A 24486-nucleotide genomic window follows, 5' to 3' on the forward strand; every position below is an offset into this window, starting at 1 on the left:
GGAGGAAGACAGGCACTGGAGTGAGAGGTATTAGGTCTCACTTGCCTAGATTTCCTTCAACGACCTGGTAGGGGAACGACAAGGAAATTGTTTCCCTTTTGTGAAGATGGGATTGGAGTAAACAGTCCCTTCAAGTTCTGACAATCTTTGATCCATGCATCTGGCCCAGTTCCAGGAGGGCATGTTAAAGGGGTTAGGACAGCAGGGTGACAGGTTTCGAGGTGGATGCGGACCACGTAGAAGTCAAGTCTTCCACTCAGCTTTCCTAAGGATTCTCCTCGTGCTATATTTTTTGTCAGGCGGCTCCGCGGTCACCTTTGCTCCGCGGTGATTGGCCTGCAGTGGGGTCCTCGTGTTTGTCCAATATGGCGGCGCCCAGTGGCGGTGTGAACTGTGAGGAGTTCGCCGAGTTCCAGGTGATGGGGTTTTCCTCTTGTGGCAGGCATGTCCCTCCTTTTGTCCCCAGACCCTATTCCCTGCTTTGCGAGGGAGTATGAACCAGCTTTGGAAAAAGCGGGCAATTCAAAGCTGTTTTCTAGAGCCATTGGAGGTCATGAGGGGCGCGGGTTTGGCCTTAGGGAGCAAGGCTGCTCTGTAGGAGGAGGGAGGAGGGGGGGTCATAGTTCTCCCCGCGGCTCGCAGGCCTTGAGTGGGAAACTCTGGGTAATCCGCGGTGGTAAAGCTCGGGATCCGTGGATAAGGATTGTAACAATCTTGTAGCAGTTCCCTGAACTCAGTTTCCAGCTTCTGCCATTCGTCTCGTACTTTTTTAAGTAGAGTTTTTGTGGGAGAGAAAAAGGTGAAGTAGAGTTATTTAGTTGATAAAACAAACACTTGGTACAATTTACTATTTTTGTGGGACAAAACGTATGGAAGCTTGGAGGGAGGATTAATTCTAGTAACTGCTCTAGTGTCATTGCCCATTAGAGAAGATGTTATATTTAAAGGTTCTGCCTTTTTATGTTCAAATATCAGAGATCTAGGGCTAATTATTAACCCGTGAATTCAAGAATAGGGATCTGGTTTTGACCAAGTTACCATTAAAGTTATCTGTTCCAATTCAGTCATAAGTGTGCTTCTGTTTAGTTACAAAGTTGAATTCCAAAATCATGATCTTAAGTATGTATTGCATTAACTAACCCAAGATACTGAAAAATTGACCTATCTGTAGTAAACTTTGTACTTTGAACGGTTTGAAGGTAGTGGTATTCTTGAATACTGCCTCAGCCTCCCTGTAGCAAGGACTACAGGCACCTGTCACCACGCCCGGGTAATTTTTTAAAAGAAATTTTGTAAGACAGTGTCTCACCAAATAATCCTCCTGCCTCATCCTCCCAAAGTGTTGGGATTACCGGCATGAGGCACCACGCCTGGCCTAAAGTGTTTAAAATTTTTGCAATTCTTATTTTTTCATTACAAAAATTAGATTTAGTACATCTGGAAAATATCCTATTTCCAAATTGAAATAAAATCCAGAAAAGAGTGTTTAAAATCGAGTGCCTAGAATCCCATTTTAGCACGCATTCAAGAATTTATTGGATACCGTATTAGTCTGCTAGGGCTGCCATAACAAAATACCACAGACTAGGTGGCTTAAACAATAGAGATTTATTTTTTCACAGTTCTGGAGACTAGAAGTCCAAGATTAAGCTGCCATCAGTTTCTAGGCTACACAGTTTGATTTAAGGGGGGGAAAGTACCATCATAATTAGTTATAGTAAGGCCTCTCTTCCTGGCTTGTAAATGGCTGCTTTCTCACCATGTCTTCTCTATGTCACTATCTCTTCTCTGTGCCTGCACATGGAAGGAGAAGGATCTCTGGTATCTCTTCCTCTTCTTTTTTTTTTTTTTGAGACAGTCTCGCTCTGTCCCCCAGGCTGGAGTGCAGTGGCATGATCTTGGCTCACTCCAACCTCCACCTCCATAGCTGGGATTACAGATGCCCCTCACCACGCCCAGTTAATTTTTGTATTTTTAGTAGAGACGGGGTTTCACCATGTTGACCAGGCTGGTCTCGAACTCCAGACCTCAGGTGATCCGCATCCCCCTTGGCCTCCCAAAATGCTGGGATTACAGGCGTGAGCCATGGCGCCCAGCCTATCTCTTCCTCTTCTTATAGGAACATCAGTTCTGTTGGATTAGGGCCCCACCCTTATGACCTCTATTTAACCTTTATCACATACCTCAAGGCCCTATCACCAGATACAGTCATGTTGGGGATTAGGGATTCATGAATTTTGGGGACACACAATTCAACCCATGACAGATACCTACTAGCCTCCTGGCCCTTGCAAAAACCCAGTAGGTGGAGTATAAAACAAGGAATGTAATCTATATTCCTTGTAGGGCTATAAAATGTGGAAAATATTGGGAAAAGAAAGAATAAAATGCTGAAAGAATTTAGAGAGAAACAAATCAAGAGATATAGTTGAGTTGGGCCTTAGGCAGGCAGGGACTAGGGGTATTCTAGGCAGAGGCAATAGGATAATAGACAAAAAGAGTTTTATGTATTTAAGGGAAATAGAAAATCAGTATTGCTAGAACACATTATTTACACAGGGTCACATTGGGATTACACAAGACTGCAACCAGATTTTTGGAAGACCTTGTGTGTCAAGTGTCAGTTAGGGATTCCTTTTTGGACAAAGGGGTGAGATGATCAAAGAGGTGCCTTAGGAAGATTCATCACTACTGCCTGTGGCTTTGTTTAGGCCCCTGTCATTTTTGGAACTAGCTTTGCAACAGGCCTTACTATCTTCTGGCACTTTTTTCTCTACTGTATTCCCCCTTCAATCTAATCTCCATAATACTGTGGCATATGCTATTATATTCTGAATTTTATAATCTAAGCTATGTTTTTAAGTTTTAGGTTCATATGACTAGATCTAAACATCTTATATGCCATCTTAACATGGCATATAAGACCTTTTAAAATCCAATCCCAAAGTGCCTCTTGTCATATCTCTTACCATTGTCCTCATACGTGTCTCTTTCTTCCTACCCAACCCCCAACACTTCAACATGCTTGTTTAAATATTAGTATTTCTATTAGGAACATTAATTGACATAATTGATTTTGAATCACATGGTAATTAGGCACATACTAAATATATTATTTTCTAGCATCAATGATGGTTCCTTTTATACTTATGGGGCTGCTTTCTATTCCTGTCCTTGGGGATGTTAGGTGTTAGAGGACTCTGGCAGTGTTTCTGGTTTGGGGGAAGCACTGTGGGAGCTTTGTTGTAAAAATAGAGTTTGAGGAACCAGATCTGTCTGAAAAGAGCATCATGTAAAAGGGACCTTGATGTCAAGTACCAATGACGTTACTTCTGGGTACTGTCAGTCAAAGAGAGAGGAGAGGAAAGATTAAGGGAGTTCCATATCATTATTTGGAGTACACTGTATTTTAGTTATACAATGACCACTTTCCTACTCCTCACCCCTATGTACCCTGAAAAATATGTAGAATTATAAAATTACCTGAGAATGAATCTTAGGAATAGACTATAGTATAATTGTAGAGGCAATAGAAAGTTTTCTCCTGCCCACTACTAAATATAGGCACTGCTTCAATACCTAAATTGCCTTCCAAGAGGATGAGATCTTTACCCTACCAATTAAAGAGAAGGCATAAAATGCATTCCAAGAAAAATGCCTGTATAATTTCAGAGTCAGCCTACAATGAGAGATTCATGATAAATCAGATCTCTTGTTTTGAGGAAGATGAAAGAAGAAGCTGGGGGTATTACAGAATTTATAAAGTTATCTTTGGCTATGATTTAACGTTGAGAAGCTCATGAGGGTTCTACACAAGAACCCTCATGCTTTCAGAGAGCTTTTGAACTGTGTGTATATTTCTGTGGACAGGTGTTGCAGTTTATTGTGTATGATGTCTGTTCTGTTCAGGGGTGTCTTCTGTATATTTTCTTGGTGAATTTGTGTGGACAGGAGTGTATGCCATTGGGGCTAGGCCTCAGGTAGGTAGTCAGTAATTCCTTATGGATGATCCACATAATTAAATGGCAGCACTTTTGTGCCTGCATTCACCTTCATTTGCTCATAATCTGTGAGGGCAGCCCGAACTTTTGCCTAGAACCTCTTGGAGTTGCCTTAAGAGCTTTGGCACTTTTTTCCCTGTGAAGAAATGTGAGCCTGGTGAGATGGTTTACAGTTCTTTTCCTTCTGCCTTTTCAATTTTGAAAGAAATCACTTCCTATCTCGTTACACCACAAAAACAGTGAGGGACCACTATGTTGGACCACACATTCGCTGTTCTCAACAGGTTCCTATAAATAAAATTCTAATCTCCCTCTTTTCATAACTCAAATGATTGAATAAATGGCATGCATCTACTACTTCATCACCCACACTTTATTTTGCTACAATGTTCCCTTCCCCAATCGTTTTACCTCCCTTTTTTGCTCTCTCTTTAGCTTTTCTAGTATCTCTTCTGTGACGTTTAAGAATGGCATACAGTTTTCAGCAATTCCTCAACAAGTACGTTATCAGTTTAGGGATTGTCATTATATTTTCTAGAATACAGCACTGTCCAATAGGACTTTCTGTGATGGTGGAAATGTTCTGCATTTATGCTATCTCCATATGGTGGCCACTAGTAACAGGTGGCTCTCGAATACTTGAAATGTGACTACTGCAATTAAGGAACTAAATTTTAAATTGCATTTAATTTTAATTTACATAATCTCATGTGGCTAGTGTCTGCCAAGTTGAAAGCCAAGCTCTAGATCATGTATTGTTAATTCTCTAGTACACACAGAAAAATTGATATACAGTCATGCTCCACATTATGACGTTTCAGTCAGTGACCAACTGCATATACAGATGTGGTCCCATGAGATTATAACACCATATTTTTACTGTACCTTTTCCATGTGTAGATATATTTAGATATACAAGTATCACTGTGTTACAGTTGCCCACAGTATTCAGTACAGTAACCTGGTGTGTAGGCTTGTAGCCTAAGAGCAATCATCTATACTATATAGCCTAAGTGTGTAGTAAGCTGTAATACCATCTAGGTTTGTGTAAGTACATGCTATGATGTTCACACAACAGAATCACCCAATGACACATTTCTCATAATGTTTCCCTGTTATTAAGCAATACATGACTATTTGATAATCCACATTTGTAGGTTCCATCGGTAAGACAATAAAATTGATGGACTCATTACCTAGTTAATGTGGATAGATTCCCATTGCTATGTAAGAAACTTAGTAGTATGTCCAAATTGTTTTATTGGAGATGAATCGGGCTAAAGTGATTAAGGTATAGCCAGTGTTCAAACTTAAAACTGGTTAAAGTTCAGAGTCAATAAAAATCCCAGGAAATGTCAAACAACGTAATCTCACCTGGATTGCTGCAGTGTCTAACTGATCTTTTGACATCTACTGTAGTTCCTCTCCAGTCCATGTTCCACACTTTAACCTAAGCAGTCATTTTAGAACACAGATCTGATCGTGTAACCTTAATCATAACAAAAAATACATGTTTGGTTCCCTGTGGGTCTCAAAAAAGACTAAAATCCTATCATATGACCTCTAATAATGGACCTCATGTTACACCATGTTTTATCTTTCTCTCTGTACTTAAGCCACATTACCTTTTCAGTCCATTAAACACTGTTTAAATGGCTCTCTTTAAGGTCACCCATGATTTCCATCCTCCCAAGTTTAAAAGTTTAATTTCTGTTCATAGAATCATTTGTTTATTCATTACATTTTTTTTTTTTGAGACATAGTCACCAAGGCTGGAGGGCAGTGGCACATCATAGCTCACTGTAACCTTGAACTCCTGGGCTCAAGTGATCCTTCTGCCCTGGCATCCCAGGTAGCTAGGACTGCAGGCACATGCCACCATGCTTGGCTAAATTTTTTACTTTTGTTGAGACAGAGTCTTACTATGTTGCCCAGGCTCGTCTTGAACTCCTAGCCACAAGCAGTCCTCCTGCCTCAGCCTCCCAAAGAGCTGGGATTACACATGTGAGCTACTGCACCTGGCCCCATATAATTCTTGAGTTAGTAACATTCAACACAAATGACCATTCCCTCCTTTATTTATTTATTTATTTATTTATTTATTTTTGAGGCGGAGTCTCGCTCTGTCGCCGGGACTGGAGTGCAGTGGCCAGATCTCAGCTCACTGCAAGCTCTGCCTCCCGGGTTTACGCCATTCTCCTGCCTCAGCCTCCCGAGTAGCTGGGACTACAGGCGCCCGCCACCTCACCCGGCTAGTTTTTTGTATTTTTAGTAGAGACGGGGTTTCACCGTGTTAGCCAGGATGGTCTCGATCTCCTGACCTCGTGATCCGCCCGTCTCGGCCTCCCAAAGTGCTGGGATTACAGGCTTGAGCCACCGCGCCTGGCCCATTCCCTCCTTTAAACCTTTCTTCTGACTTTGGTGACATCACAGAATTTTTCCTCTACTTGTAGATGCTAGAATTCCTTAATTCATTGGCCCCCTTCACTCTGTACAGTCTCCTTCAGTGATCTCTTCTAGTTTCATGGCTTTAAAGAACATCAGTTTATTGGTATAACTCCACCCCTGATCAGTGTCAGACTGGCATATTCTACTTTCTATTTCCCTCTTCTACTCAGATATCTAATAGGCATCAAACATAACAAGTCCAAAACAAAACTTTGTTTTTTGTTTTTTGTTTTTTTAATTTTTAAAATTTTAGATTTAGGGGTACATATACAGGTTTCTTTTTTGAGATGGAGTCTCACTTTGTCACCCAGGCTGGAGTACAGTGGCGCAATCTCGGCCCACTACAACCTCTGCCTGCTGGGTTCAAGCAATTCTCCTGCCTTAGCCTCCCAAGCAGCTGAGACTACAGGCATGAGCCACTGCACCTGGCACTCATAGCCTTCTAATTTACCCATCACACAAATTGTGAACATTGTACCCAACAGGTAGTTTTTCAGCCCTCACCTTCCTCCTTCCCCTTATCCTTTGGAGTCCCCAATGTCTATTCTTTCCATCTTTATGTCTAGCTACCACTTATAAGCAAGCACATTTGGTATTTGATTTTCTGTTTTGAGTTATTTCACTTAATGGCCTCCAGTTCCATCCATGTTGCTGCAAAGGACATGATTTCATTCTTCTTCTTCTTCTTCTTTTTTTTTTTTGGAGACAGAGTTTCGTTCCTGTTGCCCAGGCTGCACCATCTGGCTCACTGCAACCTCTGCCTCCTGGGTTCAAGCTATTCTCCTGCCTCAGCCTCCCAAGTAGTTGGGATTACAGGCACCCACAACCACACCTAGCTAATTTTTTGTATTTTTAGTAAAGACAGAGTTTCACCATGTTTTCCAAGCTGGTCTCGAACTCCTGACCCCAGGTGATCCACTTGCCTCGGCCTCCCAAAGTGCTAGATTACAGGCGTGAGCCACCATACCTGGATGATTGCATTCTTTTCTGTGGCTGCATGGTATTCCATATATATGTGTGTATATATACACTACATTTTCTTTATCCAGTCAACTGTTGATGGACAGTTAGCTTGCTGCTGTGAATAGTGCTGTAATCAACATATGAGTACAAGTGTCTTTTTTTGTTTTTGTTTGAGACGGAGTCTCACTCTGTTGCCCAGGCTAGAATGCAGTGGCACAATCTCGGCTCACTGCAACTCCACCTCCCTTGTTCAAGAGATTCTCCTGCCTCAGCCTCCCGAGTAGCTGGGATTACAGGTGCGCACCACCATACCCATCTAATTTTTGTATTTTTAGTAGAGACGGAGTTTCACCGTGTTGGTCAGGCTGATCTCGAACTCCTGACCTCATGATCCACCTGCCTCGGCCTCCCCAAAGTGCTGGGATTACAGGCGTGAGCCACTGTACCCAGCCTCTAGGTGTCTTTTTTTATATAATGATTTCTTTTCCTTTGGGTAAGTACCCAGTAGTGGGACTGCTAGGTCAAATGGTAGTTCTGTTGTTGGTTCTCTGAGAAATCTCCACATATTCCATAGAGGTTGTACTAATTTACATTTCCATCAACAGTGTATAAGCATTCCCTTTTCTCCGCATGCACGCCAATATCTGTTGCCACAACAGAACTTAAAAAAAAAAGTTTTATTCTACAAAACTTTAAACATAACACAGAAGGAGAGGCTGTACCACAAACACTCATGTACCCATTCCCCAACTTCAACAACCAATTCATGGCCACTCTTGTTTCATCTGTTCGCTACTACCACTTACCCCACCCTAATCTGATTATTTTGAGGTCATCCCAAATACCATACCATTTTTTCTGTAAAATTTCTGACTGTATCTCCAAGAGATTATGACTTTCTAACACCATACCATTACCACATACAAACAATGAACAGTAATAATCAGGCAGCCTGAGTTAGAATACAATTCTTGATGTTCCCACTCTTTCCAAGTCTCTTCCTTCCCCAGTCTCCCACCACTATAAGTTAATGGCATTTCCATACATTTAGTTGCTTAGGCCTCAAGCTTGAAAGTCATCCTGTTTTCTTTTCTCGTCCCTGACCACCAATTCAGCAATTTCTGTTAGCTCTGTCTTCAAAATATACCCAACAGTTGCATATATCTGTCTTCAAAATATATCCAACTACCTCTCCTTAGTTTTTTTGTGTGTTTGCCCAGGCTGAAGTGCAGTGGTGCAATCATGGCTCACCACTGCCTCAACCTCCTGAGCTCAAGCAATCCTCCTACCTTGCCTCAGCCTCTCAAATTGTTGGGATTACAGGCATGAGCCACCACCCCCAGCCCAAATGTTCCTATAGTTGGTTCAATCACGTCATTTAGGTTTCAGCTTAAATGCTACATCCTCAGAAAAGCCTTTTTTGATCTCTATCTAAAGTAGCCCCCAAGCACCACTCAGTCACTCTTCATCTCGTTACCTTAGTTTGTTTTCTCTTTCATAGTACTTTTTAGTACCTGAGATTATCTTGTTTATAGGATACTTGTTTAATTTCTATCTCCCCCTTCAGGAATTTTGCTGTATAAGAGCAAGGACCACTTTTATTCATTACTGTGGCCTTGATGTTTTGAATAGTGCCTGACACATACTAGACATAGGACAATTGGCCCTCCCATATCTATGGGTTTTACATCCATGGATTGAATCAACCGTGGATGGAAAATAGTCGGAAAAAAAGGTTGCATCCATACTGAACATGTACAGACGTTTTTCTTGTTATTACACACTACAGTATAACTAACACCTATTTACATAGCATTTATATTATATTAGATATAAGTAATCTAGAGTTTATTTGAAGTGTATGGAAGGATGTGGATAGGTTTTATACAAATATTGTGCCGTTTTATATCAGGGACTTGAGCATCCTTGGATTTTGGTAACCATAGGAGGACCTGGAACCAAACCCCCATGGATACTAAGGAATGACTGTAATTATATTTTGAATGAAGAATGAGTTAATAAATGTATGAACTCTGTGGTACTCTCTCTTACCCCTGCATTATTTAAAGACAAATATTGCTGAGGGCTTTCATAACCAAGAAAACCTCTATCCAAAAGGCACAACTTAACCCTTGGCCTCAGAAGATCAGTTCAGTTTAGCAAGTGAAAAGGAAGGTTTTGAAGGAGAGTTTAAAGGAGACTTTTTTTTTTTTAATAGGCCAGTCATAGGAGGTAAAGTGACAAGGTGGGTCCCTGTCTTCTACTTACCTTTTTTTTTTTTTTTTTTGGACTCCCCAAATAGCACTACCATCATTTGTTTGGAATTTGCCACTTAAGCACAATACATATATCCTCCACTATGTATGGTGGTTGCCCAGTGAATATGTTGAGATTATCCCTTAAGAATTCCAGTTTACAGAGAATACTGTTAAAAAAATAGAAAGATACAGGACGAGAAGATAATGAACTTGGTTTTAGACCTGATATTTGCCAGTGTTTTATTAGTCTGAATTATGAGCCTTCTGGAAGCTGTTTCACTTCTAGATTGAGGTATAGAAAAGGCCATTAAATTCACTAATTAAAAATTAATGGAATGATAGAATCTAGACTACAGACTTAGATTGAATGGGCTAAGTGGTTTGTAATTGGAAACTACCTAAATGTTCGTTAATGAGAAAGTAACCAAATGAGTTGTAGTGCTTGAACAGGATAGAATACTTATGCAACTATTTAAAATATCTTCAGGGCTGGGTGTGGTGGCTCTTGCCTGTAATCCCAGCACTTTGGGAGACTGAGGCGGGCTGATTGCTTGAGTCCAGGAGTTCGAGACCAGCCTGGGCAATGTGGCAAAACCCTCTCTCTACAAAAATATACAAAAAAATTAGCTGGGTGTAGTTGCACATGCCTATGGTCACAGCTATTTGAGGGGCTGAGGTGGGAGGATCACCTGAACCCAGGAGGCAAAGGTTGCAGTGAGCCAATATCACGCCACTGCACTCCAGCCTGAGCAACAGAGTGAGACCCCGTCCCCCCCAAAAAAAAGAAAAAAAAAATCAAGACGTTTCTAGCAACAAGAGCAGAGTGCTCATAATATAATGTCATAAAGCCAGATTTTAAAATGTCACATAGTACCTCAGTTTTATAAAAACATTAATAGGTATGTGTAGAAAAAAGACCAAAGGAACATATTAAAGTGTTGATAATGGTTAACTATAGATGATTTTTATTTAAAGTGTTTTTCTAACTTTTCTAAAATGAAAGTAATAATTAAATCATAATAAGAATTTTTATTTTAACAAATGGATGAGGAAAGAAAGGAATTGGTTTCAGTCATGGATTTAAGTTTGGGAAAGGTAAGAAGTAGGATAGTATATTGAGGGAGAAAGAATCAAACTTGCTTTTAATACATATTAATATTGAATGTTAACTTGGATGTTTTCAATGATAAGTGTATTCCTAGTATTATATAATTCTGTTTTATTTTCTTTCGTTCTTCCTTTTTTTAAGAGACAGGATCTCACTATCGCCCAGGCAGGAGTACAGTGGTGTGATCATACCTCATTGCAGCCTTGAACTCCTGGGCTCAGTGATCTTCCTGCCCTAGCCTCCCAGGTAGCTAGGATTGTAGGCATGAGTCACCATGCCCGGCTAATTAAAAAAATTTTTTTTTTGTAGAGACAGGGTCTCACTATGTCTGTCATTCAGGCTGGTCTCGAATTTCTGGGTTCAAGCTATATTCCTGCCTCAGCCTCCTAAAGTGTTGGGATTACAGGTGTGAGCCACCGTGCCTAGCCATTTTCTTGATGCTTTGTAAGTGACTGTGGTTTTTTGTTGTTGTTGTTGTTCTTGTTTGGATATTTTGTAAATCTGAGAAACAAAAAAGAAAGAGAAGGATACACTGCCAGAAACTTCTCCCAGAGTTTAACTGAAGACGAGATGTAGCTGATGTCCAGCCTCTCTCTAGTGACAAGTGAAAAGAAGTACACTGATCACATGTGGGTAGGAGGGCTATGCTATGTGGGTAGTTACTACCAGTCTTTTTAAGTTCCCTGCCCTTTTGATATTATTTTTCTGTTGGTTTTTTTTTTTTTTTTGAGAATTGGAGGCTTTCTGAGGGAAGAGGGATCCTTGGAACATATGAGCTAGGGTTACTAAGAAAAAGTAAAAACAAGTAGTATACTTTATTGACTGTATGCTGGAGATGGAAGGAGCATACACTGTTTGCTAAACACCATGCCAGCAAACGGGATTTCAACGTGAGTAAAACAGTCTTAACTCTTAAGACAGTCACATTTGAGCCAAGGAGGCAGAGTTGGTGCCCACTGTTAAGATTACCATTACTTAACCTACCTATCATCCTTGAACATTTTCTTATGGTTACACTGTATTTGGCTTGGTTTCCTCACTCCTGACTTAAAGGATTGTAAAATATCCAAGAGCTTTATTTTTTACTTAAATACTTATTTTTTATCACTAACTTTCCATTCGGGTTATATTCTTTTATTTTAAATACATATAGGAATTACTCAAGGTGATGAGGACAATTGATGACAGAATAGTACATGAATTAAACACTACGGTTCCAACAGCTTCCTTTGCAGGGAAAATTGATGCCAGCCAAACCTGTAAACAACTTTATGAGTCTGTAAGTGTATTTTTTGAGTCTTTTGCTTCTTTCATGTCTTTCTTTGCAGACTGAATAAGAAATCAGTTAATCTTGTAACTCAACTGTGACTAAAGGAATGCCATCTTCAGGTTTCTTTGCCTATACCTGATGGTGTATATAAGTTTTGATCTGGTTACTACACATTCAAGAAAATGTGTGACCTTATGCTTGTGAAATCTTACCAAACCTGAGAAGAAATGGTTCTAAAGAATGGGAGCAGTTGTTTTGCAGCCTTCACCTCACGGAGACCTTATGTACAAAGGAATGAAAGAGGAGAGTGAAACAGTGAAGTAAGACAGTAACAAGAGCAAGGACTATGAGTACATCAGTCCTAAAAAGCCAGACAACTGGTATAAAAAAGAATTAAAACCCTTCACACCTTTAAATCTTTTTCTCACTCCTCAGGAAGGGGAGTAGAAGCATTTGGCAACTGGGAGAGAAGGAAAGCCAATGGATCAATTGTCCTTTCCTGAGGCTTTGGTTTCTCAAGTATATTTTTTTATTGCCCCCCTTTATTTCTCTTTTTTATTCTCCAAAAGCAGAAGGAAATAATGATGCAGCAAAATCTTTTTCATAGTTTATTTACCTATATTCTTTCATTAATGCGGAAGCTAAAGTTCAAATGACACTTACTATTTTAAGTTCTACCACAAGGTTATTGTTTGGATTCATAGTCATAAAGAAGGCATCCTTAAAACCTGAAGTGCCTCTCTCAAATCAGTTTTGGACAAGCTTATCCATGTCAGTTAAATTCAGAGCATTAACTACTGATATTTTTGTTCTGTGTTAAACTGTGTTATTTTAAATGAGCAGGTAAGTCTTGTGGCTTGAGAAAACCATAAGGTTGTGGACTTAATGAGTGGAATTCAGTGTCCAGAGTTGATAGTATGGGACCTAGTCCTAATTGGCTATGAGGTTGTTTGACAGTTCACTTTCTTTGGGTACCTCTGTCTGAAGAACTAAAATTTATAGTCACTTTGGTGATACTCCCTCTCTTACCTCACTACTCATATAATTTCCATAATCTATAAAATTGTTTCCATTTACAATCTTCCTATTAACCTAGATGTTTATAGTGTAGTGATTAACAATATGGATGCTAGATCTAGATTATTCACATCTGCTACCACCTAGCTAGGTGACCTTGAATATGTTACATAACCTCTGCCTCAGGTTTTTTTTTGTTTGTTTGTTTGTTTTGAGACAGTGTCTCACTTTGTCACCCAGACTGGAGTACAGTGGCAGGATCTCAGCTCAGTGCAACCTCCACCTCCTGGGTTCAAATGATTCCCGCACCTCAGCCTCCCAAGTAGCTGGGACTACAGGCACATGCTCCCACACCTGGCTAATTGTTTTTGTATTTTTTGGTGGAGATGGGGTTTTCACCATGTTGGCCAGTCTGGTCTCGAACTCCTGACCTCAAGTGATCCACCCACCTCGGCCTCCCAAAGTGCTAGGATTGCAGGTGTGAGCCAACATGCTCGGCTGTCTGCCTCAGTTTTAATATTTGTAAACTAGTATAATAATAGTACCTAGTTCATACAGTTGTTGGCGCATTGAGTTATACAGTGCCTACAGTACTCAGTGTTTTGTATATAAATATTGCTGGTCAGGTGCGGCAGCTCACGCCTGTAATCCCAACACTTTGGGAGGCTGAGGTGGGAGGATTGCTTGAGTCCAGGAGTTCAAGACCAGCCTGGGTGACATAGCGAAACTGCATCTCCACAAAAAATACAAAAATTAGCTGGGCTTAGTGGTGTGCGCCTACAGTCCCAGACACTTGAGAGGCTAAGGCAGGAGGATTGCTTGAGCCCAGGAGGCAGAGGTTGCAGTGAGCCAAGATCACACCACCACAGTCTAGCCTGAGGGACAGAGCAAGACCCTGTCTCAAAAAATGTTTGCTGCTACTGCTATCATTTTTTTTAACAGGCCCTGTGAGAGTCACAAGTTGTTATTTTTTATCTCCTTGTTGAGTCAGGATAAGCTTGCATACTAAATTTAGAACTCTTCTGTTTTGGAAATCCTGTGTGTGTGTTTGGGTTTTTCTCTGTATCTTTATCCTGGAAGGATTCAGCAACATGTATATCAAGTAAAGCTTAATTTTTCAAGTAGCTTTGTGCCAGGGATCAAGCCTGCAGCAGAGTGCCCATACCAATAAGTACCACTGAGTTCCCTTAAGTATTATGTCAGTCAAGAAGCAGAACTCTATGAAATGTCCAAGTTGCTCATATTCACCCTGACTTTAATCCCTGACCCAGCTTCCTTCTATAGCTGAAGAAGGGATATTTGCCTTTTCAAATCGCACTTCTTCCTAGGAGATGATCAGTAAAGTTATTATGAAGCACTTGTTTTAGAAATTTCAAATCTCAAAAGTTACTCAAGATAAAACTTATAAATGTCAATGAGATCTTATTAGAGCATATTCCCTTCAATCTGTGACTTTTTTTAGCTTTACATTGTTTATTCCCATGGTAAACATAAAAATCAGTACTGAACAATAAAGTCTACGAACTTGAAACAGTGCTTTACAAATGCAGATTTTGGGGTATTATCAAAATGTGGCTGTGATTATGGAAGTACGTTTGAAACACGACCATGATACTTTATGAATCAAGATGGGAAATAAATGAGAACTGTTTTTATTAATTCGTTGCATTAAGATGGAGGTTATCAAAGAGTTGTTCTGTCAGACATCCTTAATTTCAGTCAGCACACACAATTGATGCAACTACTAATCTGTGCTTCATATATAAGTTTTCCTTATCAGTACTTATACTTTATAATCTTGAAAAGGGCTCTGTCTTCGGTAGGTAAATGTAGCATTCTTTGTTATTCTTTATTGTAGTGAAATCTTCTATACATGACTTAGTTTATCATTTCTTTCACTTGTTAACAATGTGAGACAGAAAAAAATATGAAAGGACAAAGAAAGGAAGAATAGCCGTCAGTGGCCAGGCGTGCGCAGATGGTTGTAGAATAGAGGAACACATGAATGGAATCACAGGAAAAGTCAGTGGTGTAAGGTAGACGAAACTGAAGTGAAAGGCCCAGTGTGGGGAATGCAGGAAGCCGAGGGCAATACCGGGAGCATATTGAGGAGGAGGACAGCCCCAGACTTCATACTTTCCACCCTCAGAGATGCTGCTGGTTATGTTTTTAGATGAAGTAGCTGATTCAACACAATCTTCTCTTTCATGGTTTCAGTCATCAGAAATTGTTTTAGAAAGTATTAAATTTGTATAGTCTCAAGAGTTTTTTTGAAAAGCACTAAAATGTGATAAATTGATGCATTTTTCTCCTTTCATTCCTTTGTTCTTTTAGTTGACGGCAGCTCATGCCAGTAGAGACAGAGTCATAAAAAATTGTATAGCGCAGACCTCAGCAGTAGTAAAAAACCTCCGGGAAGAGAGAGAAAAGAATTTGGATGATTTAACGTTATTAAAGCAACTTAGAAAAGAGCAGACAAAGGTAAGTTGAACAGAATTAACATTTCTCAGGCAAAGTTTTTCCAACTGTAGCCTTCAAAGTAAAATTTTTAATATGAAAATTTTGGCATACGAATGCTTCAATTTTAGTGGGCTTTATTTTATTATGTTTAGATATTAATTGGTAAATTAATGTGCACGTCTTGAACAAATGCAACATAGCAGCTTTGTCTAAAATGAGCACAGTCATAATTTATTTTCATTTATTTGTTTCTTTCTATTAAAGACAAGGGATCACTACAGGTGAAGTACCACATCAGAAATTCTGGGGAAATCACATCTGTATAGTATCTCCCTTTTGAGACATAACTTGAGAAAAAAACATCTCTAATATATTTTGAAAATAGCTCCAGTTTCATTCTGTAGAAATCTGCTGAAATGTAATATAGACTATTTAACTTCAGGATATTACCCCTGTTAGCCATAAAAATATAGTGTGATTTAAATATAACCAGATGCACTTGTACCTCATTATAATTTATTTCCCTACTGTGTAAAAGTTGCTAGGGATCTTTGGCCTTTTCTTGGACATGCCTTTTTCCCATTTCCTCCCCCATTCCTGCAGTGTTTTTACTTTTAAGAAAACAGTAAGTGCCTACCTAGGATGTGTCAGAGGAAGCCTTATTTTCCCAAGTCAACTATAATGTAGATAGGGTGTAGACTTCAGAATACAGTTAATGCAGCAGAACTGTTTCTTTACAGACCTTGTGTGTGACGAGTCAAGGAAACAATAGAAAAATACAGCATATTTTATTATGTGGGATTTATTGCTGTCTTTCTTTTGAGGGGTCTCTTAGCGGCAACTTTTTATCTTGTATAATTTCAAACTTACAAAAAAGTTGTGAGAATAGTACAAGGAACTCCCATGTGCCCTTTACCTATATTCACTTATTATTTATATGTTGCCCCACCTGCTTTACAGTTTATTCTCTTCACCCTCCCTCTCTCCTTCTCTTCATCCTTCCCTGCCTTCCTCACTCTCCCTGTCTCCCCACACACCTGTGTGCATAAATATATTTTTTCCATGAACCATTTTGAGAGTATGTTGTACACATTGTGCCACTTTACCCTTAAACTCATTAGTTATTTCGAAGAACAGGGACTTTTCCTACAGAACCAGTGTACAATTATCAAAATCATGGTTTTTTTGTTTGTTTTTGAGATGGGGTCTCACTCTGTCACCTAGGCTGGAGTGCAGTGGTGCAATCTCAATTACTGCAACCTCTGTTTCTGAGGCTCAAGCAATCCTGCCTTAGCCTCCCCAGTAGCTGGGACTACAGGCGTGAACCACCACACCCAGCTCATTTTTTGTATTTTGGGTAGAGATGGGGTCTCGCCATGTCACCCAAGCTTGTCTCAAACTCCTGAGCTCAAAGTGATCCGCCCTCCTCCACCTCCCAAAGTGCTAGGATTATAGGTGTGAGCCACCACACCTGACTTCATGTTTGTATTTTAAGATGGCATAATAGGTGACTTACGGATCCTTGTGGGATTGAGTCATGCTTTTCATACTGCACAGTCATGAAGTTTGCCCTTTGTTTAGAAGATGTAGCTAAACTGTGAAAAGGGGACCTCATCATCTATTGAAAACTATTAGTAGAAAAGAAAAGAAACCTCTTTCCTTGTAGCTGGCTGCACACAAGGTGAGTAGGCCAGGCTGCTGCACTTTCTCGATCATTCCGCCAATTCAGGATGTCTCACTGGATCCAGGACTCAGCCACTGTCTTTGCTGCTCTCTTTGTTCATGACTACTGCATCAGGTCTGTATTCCATACCTGCTCATGCAACAGGCACTGGTGGATCCCTTGGACAGTGACCTAATGCAGTGATATTGATCTTATTCCCCTTGCTGTTCATGAAGGCGTATAGATTATTTATTTATTTATTTATTTATTTATTTATTTTTTTGACATGGAGTCTCACACTTTTCGCCCAGGCTGGAATGGTGCAATCTTGGCTCACTACAACCTCTACCTCCCAGGTTCAAGAGATTCTCCTGCCTCAGCCTCCCTAGTAGCTGGGATTACAGGTGCCTGCCACCATGCCCAGCTAAATTTTTTTGTTTTTTGTATTTTTAGTAGGGACGGGTTTTCACCATGTTGGCCAGGCTGCTCTCGAACTCCTGACCTTGTGATCCCCCCGTCTTGGCTTCCCAAAGTGCTGGGATTACAGGCCTGAGCCACCGTGCCCAGTTGGCATATAGATAATTTATATAAAACTGGTGAAAGTCTAGTAATATTGGAGTTTGTATTTCAATGCTCTTGAAGGTGTTGACAAAGGAAACTGCAGGGCAAAGGCTGTTAAATCAGAAACTGAAAAGTCAATGTTTACAGATCAAGTCAAACAGAATAGAGTGACTAGTTAGTGGAGAGCAAAGTTCAAAACTCTAAACTACTGAGTGTTTGGGAGTGATTGTGACACACAATTTACTCAGCCTCCAGATCTGCCCTTGTGTCTTTAGGGCCCAGATAGAATCACCAGGATGACCACTGCAAGGAGGGGTTGAGAAACCAATCAGTGAGTTGCATGAGGTTTGCTTTCTAGCTTGATAACATATAGGGCTGGAGGTAACCATGGGTTAGTACATAAGCAAATAAGGAAACGTGAATTTTTTTTTTAATTTTCAAGTTTGCTATGAAGATTATGGAATCAGAGAGAGCTCTTGGAGATAGTACAACTCTACCTCTTCATTTTCTGTCTGAGGAAAAAGACTCAGAGATACTAACTGACACCCCCAAAGCCACAAGCTAGTAAGTGGTAGAACTGGGACTTTAACCCATCTCTTCTGACCCTGGATTCAGTCAATTTCTTTAAGTTGTGACTAATAGTCAAATACTTTAGTGAGTATATTCTATTTATAGACAGATGCCAGTCAGAAACTCCCCACTACTTTACCTGAACCTTTCTAACTCAAAAAAAGCACCTTTCTTGCTGGACCTCTGTAAATGCTGTCACATGTTAGTGGCCTTAAGTTTACCTGTTGAAGACCTAGAGACAACTGTCTCAAAGGTGACAGTTTGTTGGTAGCACTGATAAAATTATATTAGAAGTTGGCTGTAATATCTGCAATGTTGTAGAATTTTAAAAAATAATCCAAAGGCAGACAGCTCTAAGGAAATAAATCCCACCTACCTTGGTGGCTTTGTAATCTTGTTCTGAAAATTCTGATTTTGAGTCTGTAAAATAGAGCTGATACCTAATAACTTCTTATTTTTTTGAGGAGGGGGGTGGTGTGGGGAGGATTCAAGGATGTAAGAAAGACCTTGCATATTGGCTGCTACAAAGTAGCAGTTTCTTTCCTTTAGAGTCTCTGGGACTCCATATTTGTTGCATTAATCCTCTTTGTCATATCACCAACCAGTGGTTTCTAGCTTTTGTTTCACTACTGCTTAAGGGCAGGGTGTTGTGGCAGGGGAGGATCCCCTGTCTCAGCGTCAGTGTATTCTCTTTTGGACAATTCTAATTGTTCCAAGATTTTCATTTATATTGTGAAATTCTGCTCCCATAATATATAAGTACTGCTTCTTCTTATTCTCTCTGGAGTTACCCAGGATAATTCTGAACCCTTTTCTACATAGTATCCCTTTAAATATTTGAGAGCAGTTTTGAAGACTATCTTAGTGACTTTCACACTGTTCTTCAACTGAAATTATTTCTTTGGCAGTCAGTCCAGGCTTTGTCAGAGAAGTGGAGCTTTAATGATTTTGGTCTGTATGGCTGATTAAAAGGGGAACTTAGGTTGCATTGGTGGGCTTCTTCAGGCTTGTTACTACTGCACAGCACAGGACTAGTTGTCAGAATGCAGTCCTTCTCCTTGTTCCACAGTTCTTGCCATGTGTACAGCCCTACGCTTTGACACCAGTTCTGAATCTAAGACGGGAGTTTACAAGGAGCCATTGGACCTGTACCAAGTTGCGTTCTTATCAGTGTTGCCACGAATGTCTCAAACCTCCTGCCTGAACTGCGCTCCTAGTTGGCCAGGGTCTTTGGCCTGGGTGTCAGATTCATGCTTGCCCAGATCTTGTTGAGCTCTCTGGCATTTTATTCCCAAATCTGGTCTGGGTTCTTCACTTTGGCCTGAGGAAGTCATCCTGGTGTTAAACTCTTAGGTGGCATCAACCTATAGTTCATGCTTTTTTCTTCTCATTTTCCTGAATATTTTCAAGCCTTCTGCCTGGAACTAGCCAGCTTTTTCCCCTTCAAGTCCTCTAACAAAATGTTACTGGGAGTATTGTGAGCCCTGCTCTCAGGGCCTGGCAATGGAATTGGCTACTTTTCTCTCAGAGTAATTAGGTTGGCAATTATAAAGAAAGCTAAAGACTTGGCATTTTTAGCCTGAGACCTCTGACTGTATGGTTAAGGTGTGAGGAAGCGCATGCCTTTCTAGATCACGTCCACCTATATTCTCTTTCCTCCCTGAGGTTCTTTTTTTCTTAATTCTCTATTCAAATCAGGTTTACACTTCCTTGTCCTTTTTTTCCTCTGTGCTATCTTTGCAAATCTGTAGTTGTATGATCAGTCTCTAGAACTGGAATCATTGGGTTCAAGGACATGAGAATGTACATTTCCTGTGAGTCTTGACAAATTGCCCTCCATAGAAGTTGTAACAATTTATACTCTTACTAAGAATATATAGGAGTATATCTTTTCTCATACCTTCACTAATGTTAGGTTTTATCAGACTTACTCATTTTGTCATATTATGGCTTAATTTGCATTTCTTTATACATTAGTAAGACTGGCATTTTGTATGTCTTCTGTGAACTGACTGGCCTTGGGATTTTTTTTTAAAGCTCTCAAGGTGATTAGAATATGCAGCAAAGTTTGAGATTAGCAATTGATTAGATATGGGGAAAGTTGATTGTGTCAAAGAAGCTTCCAAACTCTGCCATTAACAGACAAAAATACTAGAGCAGCAGCAGGTTTTGTTGGGTAAACATGAGTGTGGTTTTAGCTCTTTAAATTTTATAACTTCAATTTTTTTCTTGCTCTTTAAATTTTATAACTTCAATTTTTTTTTTCTTGCAGTTGAAATGGATGCAGTCAGAACTGAATGTTGAAGAAGTGGTAAATGACAGGAGCTGGAAGGTACAAAATAACATTGGTGTTTGGAAAGAAGTAGCAGGGAAACTGAACTAACAAAGGGAAACCAAGGGAGGGGAGTAAAGAGTGCCTTGAGGCTGTAAGGAGAGTAGAGATCACTGGTTTACATTTACAGTTGAGGGTTGTAACCTTTTGGGGGGTGGGGGAGGGAGAGCAGGATTCAGTTAGCATCTAATTAGAGCCATTTTATAACAATTAGCTTTACTGGGCCAGGCGAGGCGGCTCATGCCTGTAATCCCAACACTTTGGGAGGCCAAGGCGGGTGGATGACCTGAAATCAGGAGTTCAAGACCAGCCTGGCCAACATGGTGAAACCCTGTGTCTACTAAAAATATGAAAATTAGCCAGGCGTGGTGGCTCACACCTATAATCCCAGCTACTTGGGGGGCTGAGGCAGGAGAATTGCTCAAACCCGGGAGGCAGAGGTTGGAGTGAGTTTAGATCAAGCCATTGCACTCCAGCCTGGGCAACAGAGTGAGACTCCATCTCCAAAAAAAAACCAAAACAAAACAAAATTAGCTTTATAAGCATATGATAGAACTAAATGAGCTGCCATCATAACAGCATTAGAGGCATTCTCTATGTCTCCTAACACTAATTACAGGCATAGTTAACATTTAGAGTTACTACTCAGAACCTTCAAGGAGGCTATTTGTTAAAATTAGCCTTTTTGAGCTCAGTTACTTTCCGTAAGTTTTCCTATCATTAGGTAACCTATACAGTTGCTTCTCTTCTAACTTATCTGATCATAAAACTTGTTATTATATGTAGTTTTACTGGTATCTGATAATAAGGCTTTTGATTGCTCATAGATTTACAAGCTCCTTATTATCATTGCATAGTTCTTGTTAGGAACAAGATTAGGGGACCAGATCCCAGAAACTTACATATAGTAAAAATTCATAAAACTCTGACTTTAGTTTTCTGAAAAAGTGTATCCATTTACCCCTCTCTAAAACTCTAAAAGATTTACAAAGGGCAAAAATCTATTAAATCTGAGAAAATGTACTGAAAATTCTGTTTTATCATTTGAATTTAACTACTGGAATGTTGTTGTTAAACTGTATGCTTATAAGAGAGGTTAGCTGAACCAAAACCAGAATGTACCAGCTTGCTGAGACATGAACAAATTGCAAAATACAAATTGACTTTCTTTGCTTTATCACATTTCTCTATCTTATCCTCTTTGCCAAGGTTTCCTATTCCTGCCCTTTCCACCAACATGATAAGGTGTCTGTCACTTGAGAGGATTTGGCAATATTTTCCCATTTTTACTCTCTGGAGAAATCATATTTACTCTTGGGATTGGATGGGGAAGGGGTACAGTGAAACATCTGGCTTGAAACAACAAGTGCAGAAGTTTATGATGTATGTAAAATGTGGTGGGAAGAGTGAACTACTTTGGATTTAATATTAGTTTTAAAGAAAATATGGTCTGACAACTCCACAGAAGATGAGGCCCATACTTGTTTTAAAAAGAGGAAAATGTAGCCATCGTGCTCTGGTGCAGTGGGCCAGCAGAAGTGGACAGGAAATCATTTGGGAAAAGGATTTGGAGAGGCTCAGCCAAGTTGTATATATCACCCCAACCAGTGTGTCCAGGCCACTAAATTGAAGCCTCCCTCTTGTCTGATTGGGAATTTCAGGGAAATGTCAGGGCTGGAAATGAGTGAGATGAATCGTAAAAAGGCTAGAAAGAGTCTATATAATTTCTGCATGTTTTGTTTTAATTGTGAGATGCATATGCCAAAGATATGTGACACGTAGAATTTAATGAATATTAATGAAATGAACATTCATGTATCTACCACTCAGCTTAAGAAATTGAATAGTAGGCCAGACGCAGTAGCTCACGCCTGCAATCCAAGCACTTTGGGAGGCCGAGGCGAGTGGATCTCTTGAGGTCAGGAGTTCGAGACCAGCCTAACCAACAGGGTGAAACCCTGTCTCTACTAAAAATACAGAAAATTAGCCGGGTGTGGTGGCAGGTACCTGTAGTCCCAGCTACTCGGGAGGCTGAGGTGGGAGAATTGCTTGAACCCAGGAGGTGGAGGTTGCATTGAGCCGAGATCATGCCATTGCACTCCAGCCTGGGCAACAAGAGTGAAACTCCATCTCAAAAATAAATAAATAAAAAGAAATAAAATAATAACAATACCTCACAACCTCTGTGTTTTGATTTTTCTTTTATTTTTATAATAGTCAATGGCAGCCAACATAGGTAGTTTGTTTTTTTTTTAACCTGAAAAGTGATTTGTTCTTTACATTAATGATGTATAGGGGTACATTCTGAGAAGAAATTCTTTTCAATTTCATTGGACACTTAAAAGTTTTGACATGTGATTTAAATTTTTTTAATATTAAAAATATTTAAAAAAATTTTTTAAATAGTAATATACAGCAAAAATTCTACCTTCTGTCCCTTTCCTTCAGCCACCTCCTTCTTTCCCCTCTCTCTGAAAAATGGTATATGCTTTCAGATACACCTTTTCTGATTTTGTGTGTGTGTATATTTTTCTACCTTTGTTACAGAAGTGAAAGTGTACTATTCACACTTTGTTTTTTTCCCTTAATAATCTTGGAGATCTTTTTAAATCAGAACATAAATTATTTTTAACCTTGCTTGTATTCCATTGAATAACCATACCAAATTTTTATTTAACATAGTGCCATGTGGACATTTAGTTATTGAGCATTCTTTATTTAAACTTATTTTAGATATTTTTGTGTAGTTTAAAAAATGTCCAGAATGTGAAGTTGAAATGTTTGCTAGTAACTAAATTACCTGGCTCTTGATGATTTTTTCCCTAAGTAACTTAAATTTTATTAAAATATTAGAATTGTCTTGTAAATACATGTCAAGGCCTTCTGTGCATTCAGCACCTCATAAGTCAGTTTGAACTAGTGAGGAAACTCTTCTGTTTCCTAAATCTGTTGACTTAGGACAAAAATGGTAATAACCTTTTGAAGCATACTAAATTGAATTTAGTTCCAGGCCTGATTTATACAGGATAACTCAATGACTTTTATTTCTGTTTCAATATTTTAGGTGTTTAATGAACGCTGCCGAATTCACTTCAAGCCTCCAAAGAATGAATAAAGAGAGATTCTTTTTTTTTTAAGGACTGGGTCATCTCATAAGAGCTAAGCATGACAGATATCAACAGGGCGGGCTTCCTAGGATGATTTCTGAGCCAACAGTCCAAGACCTTTTGTTGATTTCAGCCCCACTTAGCCAAGACCTCAAATATAAATAATTCTGATAATTATGGAGAAATCAACTGCTATTTTATACTGATTCTGTAAAAAAAAAAAAAAAAAAGTTTTGTAACTATTAAAATAATTTTCTGACTCAGTGTACATATTTATTTGATTGTTTTCTATGTTGAGACAGTTCTCTTTTTATTTATTTATTGAAATTTTAGTTTTCATTTTTTAGTATCCTGTCAGGTTGTACGACAGTTCTCATAAGAGAATTTGCATGCACTTTCAATATCTGATTTGTATTGTACTTTTTTATTTTTATAAATGTATTGGCATGGATGTGGACCTTTTTGGTTATTGATAAGTTTATTCCTTGATTTATCTTTGTGGGTTGATTATAAAAGGGCGGTGTTATAAGCTGGACACTGTCCGAAGAAGTTTTCTTTTAGTACCTTAACTGATCTTGTTTTCAGATGTAAAAACTAATTTTTGGTGGAATTCTTTCCTGGACAGTATTTCCATGGTCATGGAAAAGGAAAGCAGAAATTCAGGAAAGGGAAAAGCAGGGAAGAGCTTGCATGAGAGCAAATGAGTTAGTAACAAACCTGCTGTAATT

General features: G+C 39.4%; 1 protein-coding gene across 5 annotated transcripts in view; it reads left to right on the plus strand.

Annotated features, from left to right (window-relative positions):
• The window catches only part of CCDC58 (coiled-coil domain containing 58), a 55077-nt gene extending 31051 nt beyond the window's left edge, over nucleotides 1–24026 (plus strand). For 2 of the 5 annotated variants that reach the window (XM_033211034.1, XM_033211033.1), the window contains exons 2-5: nucleotides 11932–12057; nucleotides 15400–15546; nucleotides 20592–20651; nucleotides 23716–24026. In XM_033211034.1, the coding sequence (XP_033066925.1) occupies nucleotides 11947–12057; nucleotides 15400–15546; nucleotides 20592–20651; nucleotides 23716–23766 (369 nt within the window). In that variant the 5' untranslated portion in view covers nucleotides 11932–11946 and the 3' untranslated portion in view covers nucleotides 23767–24026. Of the gene's footprint in view, nucleotides 1–314; nucleotides 443–11931; nucleotides 12058–15399; nucleotides 15547–20591; nucleotides 20652–23715 lie in introns of those variants that run through there. The other 3 variants (XM_033211031.1, XM_033211032.1, XR_004437076.1) reach the window with 3 other exon arrangements.
• Nucleotides 24027–24486: the final 460 nt, after the last annotated feature.

The sequence above is a fragment of the Trachypithecus francoisi genome, unplaced genomic scaffold, assembly GCF_009764315.1.
Source record: "Trachypithecus francoisi isolate TF-2019V2 unplaced genomic scaffold, Tfra_2.0 Lachesis_group0, whole genome shotgun sequence".
In the NCBI taxonomy this organism is placed as follows: domain Eukaryota; kingdom Metazoa; phylum Chordata; class Mammalia; order Primates; family Cercopithecidae; genus Trachypithecus; species Trachypithecus francoisi.